We start from the raw sequence: 8637 nt of genomic DNA, 5'->3' as shown, positions 1-8637 counted from the left end.
AGAGTTCTCTGGTTTAGTGCTTGTGTATTTTTGATAGTGCTTTTTGAGGTTTGTTTTTCCCTGCTGTTTTTAACCATTTGTGGAGTTTCTTTGTATTTTGGAGGATATCCATTTTGTGCCTCTTGGCTTTATTTTTGGACGTGGTGGATTTATATTCTTTGCCTGAAGATCTTTGTCTTTTTATTAAACCACCATCTCTAGTACTGGCTGAGTCTGCCCATCTTCTGGGTTCTGCCGACTTTAGTGACTGTTTCTCTCCACGGGTCCTGACAGAAACACTGAGCCATTAAAATGAACCCAGAGGCACCAGTACCAGGACTTTTTCCCATGCTGTCCCACCACGAGGGGACTGTCCAACGTCAAAAGCTGCTCTGGTTCAGCAAGAGGCCTTAATGGCTGGACATTCTCAACTTCTGTCGGAGAATGATGACTTCCATAAAACAGATTTCTGATCAACTTTCCCTCTGCAACCGCTTCTGCTCCAGTTCATGCAGATTCAAGTGCCCGTGGCAGTTAACCCCCTGGCTGAACCTCGTCTGCCGCCTCCCAACGGTTCTCAGGTGATCCGAGTGTTTGTAAGGGGTTTTTTCACCCAATGTTCTCTCTCCTTCGAGCTGCAACCCTCGTCGTTCCACCGACCGGTCCAAGATAGCATATATCATCACCCTGCTGTCGGAAAAAGCCTAGCCTGGGCTACGCTCGTGTGGGATCCCAAAGTCTGCTGTGCCAGCTACTCTACCTTTGCTGAAGAATTCAAGCGAGTGTTTCAAGATCCCACCAGGGGTCCTGACTCAGCCAAACAGCTCCTGACTCTCAGCAAGGTCGGCGCAGGCGTGACGGACTATGCATCCAGTTCCGCACGGTGGCAGCAGCGAGTGGCGTGGAACGACGAGGCGCTCACAGTGTGTTTTTTGAAGGGTCTTTTCCGACACACATCCAGATGAACTGGCCACTCGGGAACCACCGGACAACCTCGAGTCCCTGATCAAGTTGGCTTCACCGCATAGACCAGCGTCTGAGAGAGAGAGAGCTCAACCGTAGATCTCTCACACCTAGCTCCTATCGGTCCAGCTCCGAGTCTCCACCTTTATCCTCGCTGACTCCACCGGAACCATGCAGGTTGGACGCATCTCCAGGCTGAGAGAGACCGCCGGATAAGGAGCGATGCTGTCTATATTGCGGCAAACCGGGCCATTTCCTCTCCACGTGTCCCGCTCCAGGGAAAACGCACTCTCCCGTGCAGGCCTGGGAGGGACTGTAACGGGAAACATAACCTCCTCATCCATCAACTCCCCGCTGCTTATTCCAGTTACCTTTCCTGGGACATACCACGAGCTCCCCTTCAAGCCTTGGTAGACTCTGGAGCCGCAGGTAACTTTCATGGATGGTGTTTGGGCGAAGGAGAATGGCGTTCCCTCTGACCTCTTAGTGACCCATAAAGGGTTACTACGTTGAATGGAAAGCCCTTGGGATCTGGATTGTCACTCGTGTCCTACCCCCCTTGCGACTTTCAGTTTCCCAACACCAGGAAGTGATGAACTTTCATCTGACTCGTGTGTCCGAGTTCCTCTCATCCCTTGGATACCCCTGGCTTCACAGCCATAACCCTCACATCGACTGGTCTGTGCGCACTATCAAGCAGTGGGGTCCTACGTGCAAGCCACTTGTATCTTCCCTAGTTCCCGAGTTCCCCTCCCGAGTCTTAGAATCCATCGACGCTGTCCCGAGTTCCGATGTTATACCATGACCTCAAACGGTATTTTAGCAAACAGAGGCCACCAAACTACCAACCGCATAGACCTTACGATTGCCCATCGACCTGTTTCCGGGCACCTGCCCCCCAGTCGGATCTTTTCCCTATCCCTCCCGAACGAGCTGCTATGGATACCTACATCAAGGCCGTCTGGCAGCAGGCCTCATAGCGTCCATCCACTCGCGGCGGGAGCAGGGTTTTCTTTGTGGCCAAAAAAGACGGTGGATAACGTCTTGCATCGACTACCGGGGACTTAATGCCATACCGTCCGTAACCGCTACCACGCACCCCTTCATGGCCACAGCCTTTGAGCTGCTCGAGGAAGCGTGCGGTCTTCACTAAGCTTGAACTACGGAACGCATACCATCTTGTGCGGATCAAACCCGGTGACGAGTGGAAGACCGCTTTCAACACGCCTATGGTCACTACGGAATAACTTGGTGACGCCTTCGGCCTGAGCCAACGCCCCGCGTGTGTTCCAAGCGCTCATAAACGATGTGCTTAGGGATATGCTTAACATTTTGTGTTTTGTTTACATGGATGACATCCTCATCTTTTCGAGCTCCCTTCAAGAACACACTAAGCATGTAGACAAGTGCTCAACACGCCTCCTTAGACAGCCATTTGTACGTTAAGCCGGAAAAGTGTGAATTCCATTCCTCTCGAGTAAAATTCCTGGATTTGTAGTGGAACGCCGGTCGAGTCAGATGGACCCCAAGAAGGTAGGGGCGGTAGGGGATTGGCCCACCCCAAGTCCGTTAAGGAAGTTCAGCGTTTCCTGGGCTTCACTAACTTTTACCGCAAGTTCATCAAGAACTTCAGCTCGGTGGCAGCCCCTCTCTCAGCTGTAAACCAAGGGTGGCAACACAAGGTTTGTGGGGAAGAGAAGCTGAGACGGCCTTCAAGGACTCAAGCAGCGCATCCTCTCTGCTCCCATCCTGACACTACCGACGGCGGATTAACCTTTTGTGGTGGAGGTAGACGCATCAGATGTGTGTTGGAGCTGTCCTGTCTCAGAGGGGGAAGACAGATGCTTCATCCTTGCGCCTTCTTCTCTCACCGGCTTACCCGGCCGAGAGGAATTACGATGTGGGGGATCGTGAACTCCTAGCGGTTAAGATGGCATTGAAGGAATGGAGACACTGGTCGAGGGGGCTTCTCAACCATTTCAAGTGCTTACGGACCACAAAAATCTGGAGTATATCCAGCAGGCGAAGCAGTTGAACTCCAGACAAGCTCGATGGTCTCTTTTCTATCAGCCGATTCCAGTTATACTTCACCTATAGACCCGGGTCGAAGAATCTCAAACCGGACGCTCTTGTCACGAGTCTACTCTCCTGCCATTCGAGAAGATACTGACATGACTGTTCTTCCTGCCGCTAAGATCGTGGCTCCATCTCGTGCAAGTTGAGGATACCGTGAGACAAGCTCAAGCCATCGAACCGGTCTAAGGGAGGTCCTGCCAATCGGTTGGTTTGTTCCAAGGCAGCAAGATCCCAAGTCTTCTGTGGGGGCACTCCTCTCGCCTCACCTTGTCACCCCGGGGTAGGTCGCACCTTGGAGTTTCATTCAGCGTAAGTTCTGGGCCCACCATAAGAGAAACGTTGCCACTTTCGTCAGCCTGTCCGTGTCTGCCAGGGCAAATCTTCTCACCTCCGCCCTCAAGGACTCCTTCACCCTTTATCTATTCCCACCGACCCTGTCCCATATCTCGTTGGACTTTATTACTGGCCTTCCTCCGTCCCATGGTAATACTACTATCCTAGTCATCATCGACAGGTTTTCTAAGGCGGCCAGGTTTTGTTCCCTTGACCAAATTACCTTCTGCCAAGGAAACAGCTGAGTTGGTGATTAACCATGTGTTCCGAGTCTTTGGCATTCGCCAAGATATGGTTTCCGACAGAGGTCCCCAGTTCGCCTCAAGGTTTTGGAAGGCCTTCTGCAACTCATAGGGGCCACGGCCAGTTTTATCTTCAGGGTACCATCCGGAGTCCAACGGCCAAACCGAGAGGATGAATCAGGAGCTGGAAAACCACCCTCAGATGTATGGTTTCCACAACCCGTCACATGGTCATCCTTCATTGTTGGGCTGAGTACGCGCACAACACCTTGTGCTCCTCTCCACTGGTATACTCCCCCTATTGTTCCCGGACCAGGAGGCAGAAGTCAGAGTGCCTTCAGCCTCGAGGTTCATCAGACGCTGTCGGCTTACGTGGAAGAAGGCCCGTCTTAATCTTCTGCGTTCCTCACAGCAGTACCAGCGACAAGCCAACAGACGTCGCCGTCCCGGTCCTACCCTGTACCCCGGCCAGAGAGTATGGCTCTCAACAAAGAACTTACCGCTACGKGTGGAGTCTCGTAAGCTGTCCCAGAGATTCATCGGTCCCTTTAAGATTGCCAGGAGAGTCAATCCTGTTACTTTTCGCCTGCACTTACCCAGATCCCTTAAGATCAATCCAACATTTCACATTTCTTTATTAAAACCTGTTGTTTTTTCTCCCCTTATCCCGGCAGGCAGACCTCCCCCTCCGCCCCGTGTCATCGGAGGCCAGTCGGCTTATACCGTCCACCGGATACTGGAYTCCCGCCGGGTGCAGCGKTCCTGGCAGTATCTGGTGGACTGGGAAGGCTACGGTCCCGAGGAGCGCTCCTGGGTTCCTGCCAAGGACATACTGGACCCTGACCTCATTCGTCAGTTCAGGGCCCTCCACCCTGAGAAGGCTGGTAGGAACGTCAGGAGCCGTTCCTAGGAKGGGGATTCTGTCAGGTTTTGGCCAGGACTGTTCAGGTTTTGGTCACTAGATGTCCCCATTGCACCTTTTTTGTACCTTTTGTTTTTTCCTTGCTCTATTATTGTTTGCACCTGTGTGTCGTTCCCTTGTTAGTATTTAAACCCTGTGTGTTCCTCAGTTCTTTGCTCAGTGTTTGTATGTTAGCACCCAGCCCCAGCCTTGTTGTGAACATATATTTCTCTTATTGGATTTTCCAGAAGTTCTCTGGTTTAGTGCTTGTGTATTTTTGAGTAGTCTTTTGAGGTTTGTTTTTCCCTGCTGTTTTTACCACTTTGTGGAGTTTCTTTGTATTTTGGAGGATATCCATTTTGTGCCTCTTGGCTTTATTTTTGGACGTGGTGGATTTATATTCTTTGCCTGAAGATCTTGTCCTTTTATTAAACCACCATCTCTAGTACTGCTGAGTCTGCCTCATCTTCTGGGTTCTGCCGACTTTAGTGACTGTTTCTCTCACCGGGTCCTGACAGAGATCGGTGCATTTCTGGTTTCTCTTAATTCTGGTTTCTCTTAGTCCATCCATCTCGTGAGGTTCTTCCCAGAACTCAGGAGGAATGGGAATAWAGWCAGACTCACCCCAGCAGCATTCCAGGAACCTCAGGAGTTGTTCCTCCCTTTAGCAGGCCATCCCTGGGATCAAATAGATCCTGAGGATTTGCCAACTCTGTTTGATTTCAGAAGAGAATATTATGATTGATCCTGTGAGACTAATTAGTCTCAGAGAGGGGAATGTAGGGGGTGGGTCCCAAAGACCCTACCCRTTTTTCATTAAGGGGACCTTAAGATTCATGTTTTGCTGCAGGCCTTATAATCAGATACTGTTGCTATGTGTCTAAAATCTCTGCCACTATACGTTGTACAAGCTATCTATATTAGTTTTTGTGGTTAAGGCCTGGCTGTTGTGAGAGTGTGCTTGCAGGCTAGGTCTGAATCAGACCGAAACTAGATAAAGAGCAGTAACCACTGTCTGGTTTGACATTTTGATCTTGTGTGACAGTGGACAATTCTAATAAATTCAGAGAAGCTAGGTTGCCTTTATAAGGTAACCTCAGCTTATTGATACACACATACGTAGGTGATCATACCACTAGGGAGTGTATAAAATCAGCTGCGCCCTTAGGTGGGGTGCAGAACTTACTCTGAAACATGCGTCCTGTGTTTCCGTTGTCAACTTCTGCAATTGCATTAATAAAGGTTTGATTGATTTACATAAAGAATATATTGTCTGATTGCTGATTTCACCAATAAGCCAATGATTGACAAGGAATAAGGAACCTACCCCAACACATTGTTTAGTTCACACACACCTTTTTGCACATTTTTATGAAAGTTTCGTGAAAATAGTAAAGTTGCTCAAACAATTATTTGCCATGGTAACAAAACAACTTTCCTATCATTTATTTCACATTTAATGCATGATTCACATTTCTCATTTGTCAGGGTTGACTGGAGGATGGCCAACTTCAAGGGACATGCCCTTCCTGGCAGCTGCTTTCTGCTGTTAGGCCTGTGTTGGTCAATGATGTACCCTCTCCGACACTGCTGGAGGAGGCATCAGCCTAAAGGAAGACAAAAACTGCCCCTGTTCTTTAACAGAATAGACTTAATCGAGGGGGCACTCATGCTTTTCTTTGCCTTTGTGGGTGAGTGTCTTCCCTGGTGCACTTATTTGGACTGCTCTCTCTTTAAGATCTTACACTATGGAATCTCTCAACGTCTGAATGATCTGCCAGAGGCTTGCTGTTTGACCCTGATGTTGTCCTGTCACTCTGTAGGCATCATGGCAGAGCAGTTTGTGCCTGATGGGCCCCATGCCCACCTGTACAACAGAGAGACCCAGTCCTGGGTGAAGCTGATGAACTGGCAGCACAGCACTATGTACCTCTTCTTCAGTATCGCTGGAGTTGTTAAAGTCCTCACTATGTCATCGCTTCCAGTCCCACTTGGTCTTGACCGCCTTGCTCTCTCCCTGGCTTTTTTTATTGAAGGTACAGTCTCAAAAGTTTGAATGTTATTTGTTACATATCCCTTACCAGACTAGAGGCAGATTTTAATTAGCAGGTATTCCTACCATCAGTATAATTGTTTTGTTTTTATTTGACCGCTAGACAGATTAGATGTTATCTGCATATTGTATCAATATTCCAGGATGTTCCATTCCCCTCCAGGGCTCCTGTTTTACTTCCATGTGCACATGCGCCCTCCTCTGGATACCCACATCCACTCCCTGCTGTTTGTGCCGGTGTTTGGTGTGGCGGCCATCACCCTGTTGGAGGTGTTCATGCGAGATAACATCGTACTGGAACTTCTCAGGACCAGCATGACCATCCTGCAAGGCTCCTGGTTCTTTCAGGTAAAACAGTAACCACCACCAAATGAACCACTGTCATTTTCAAACGAGTCAATCGCATCACGCTCACACAGAGGAACTGAGCAAAGTGGGTACTCTTTCAGATTGGATTCGTGCTGTACCCATTAAACGGAGTACAGTGGGATCTGCAGGCACACGATAACACCATGTTCATCACCATGTGCTTCTGCTGGCATCTAGCTGTGGCCCTGCTGATCGTTGGCATCAACTACTGGATGGGCTGGTGGTGAGCATCTTCCTTTTTATCAATATATCTTTGTCATATCGCCTCTTTAATAGGTCAGTTTAACTTTATCAAATAAACTAATAACATTGACATAGCTTGGGTAAATTCACTGCCTGTATGAGCCAACTCTAATCCATGGCTTCTTCTTCTCTGGTCCTAACAGCTGTGTACAAAGATGTTCAGGAAGAGGAAGTGACATAGAGATCATGATGAGAAAGACATCTAGCTCCCAGAAGGCTCTGCTACAGGAGTCAGATGAAGAGTAGACAGATGCATTATGAAGTGTGTACAGTAGTAGATCACTGTTATGGGATTCTTCACAATTGTTTGTCTGAAATTTGATTAACTGGTTTCTCTTGTTTCAAATCAAATCAAATTGTAGTAGTCACATGCACCGAATACAACAGGTGTAGTAGACCTTACAGTGAAATGCTTACTTACGAGCCCCTAACCAACAATGCAGTTTAAATAAAATGTAAAAAAATCAGAATAAAATAACAATAGCGAGACTATATACAGGGGCGTACCAGTAGAGTCAATGTGCGGGGGCACCGGTTAGTCGAGGTTTGTAACCCTGCTACTGTGTATGTGTATTTTGAGTGTCATTTTATCAATGAAATAATGACATGCCTTGTCGAGTTCAGATTTAAGCCAAATTCATATTAAATAAAATGCTTTACTGAGCCCTGACAAATGGAATGTAATTCAAAGTATAAAAGCTAATAACTGATTTTCAAGACTGAGGTTGCTATGAGACCGAGGAAAATAGGTGAGATGTAAAAGTATTCCTTGGAGGTGAGAGAATTTCAACGTTTCTTGTGTGGTGACACATTAACACCTGTTGTGTATTCATTACGTTTGCAATGGAAAACCATTTAAAAACCAAACGGGGATAGGACCTACCTGAATTTGTCCAATAAAAAAAATGGTTTCCATTGCAATACGTTCTCAGTTTGGAGTAAACGGTTTCTGTTGCAAAATGACCAAACATTTTGAAAACGGAATCTGACTAATGAATACACACGACATCGACAATGCTACCTGCCAGAGTTTCCTCTCCTCTTAAGACAGTTGAAACATTTGCATACTCGTCCCGCCTATACAGAATGGAGAGCTACCGTCCTGTAGGTTTTCGCACCAGTCCAAGTTGTAACTAGCCTAATTCAGTTGATCAACCAGCTAAATATTAAAATCAGGTGTGCTAGGTTAGGGTTGGAGAGAATTTACAGGACAGTAGCTCTCCAGGAACAAGGTTGGAGAGCCCTGCTATAGAGCAACATGCTTCTTTCACTCCGGAAAACAGAATGTCTAATGATTGTCAGAGATATTATATTTCCAATAAATATTTKTTCATTCATTGTGTAGTTTTTAAAAACGTTTTTTAATTATTATTTACAAAATACTTACATGACCACATAAAAAAAATACTTTGACTACCAGATTCTTCAAAAATTAACACAAACAAATGAGACAAGATTATAGAGAGATTAAAATTCAT

General features: G+C 47.2%; 1 protein-coding gene across 3 annotated transcripts in view; it reads left to right on the top strand.

Annotated features, from left to right (window-relative positions):
* LOC111950163 (transmembrane protein 45B) overlaps positions 1-8496 on the top strand; it is a 14466-nt gene extending 5970 nt beyond the window's left edge. For 2 of the 3 annotated variants that reach the window (XM_023967564.2, XM_023967565.2), the window contains exons 2-6: positions 5983-6185; positions 6318-6530; positions 6711-6895; positions 6997-7139; positions 7303-8496. In XM_023967564.2, coding sequence (XP_023823332.1) covers positions 5996-6185; positions 6318-6530; positions 6711-6895; positions 6997-7139; positions 7303-7405 — 834 coding nt within the window. In that variant the 5' untranslated portion in view covers positions 5983-5995 and the 3' untranslated portion in view covers positions 7406-8496. Of the gene's footprint in view, positions 1-4267; positions 4542-5982; positions 6186-6317; positions 6531-6710; positions 6896-6996; positions 7140-7302 lie in introns of all 3 variants that reach the window. The other variant, XM_070434613.1, reaches the window with a different exon arrangement.
* Positions 8497-8637: the final 141 nt, after the last annotated feature.

The sequence above is a fragment of the Salvelinus sp. IW2-2015 genome, linkage group LG23, assembly GCF_002910315.2.
Source record: "Salvelinus sp. IW2-2015 linkage group LG23, ASM291031v2, whole genome shotgun sequence".
NCBI lineage: Eukaryota > Metazoa > Chordata > Actinopteri > Salmoniformes > Salmonidae > Salvelinus > Salvelinus sp. IW2-2015.
This window is presented reverse-complemented; position numbering and strand designations above follow the sequence as displayed.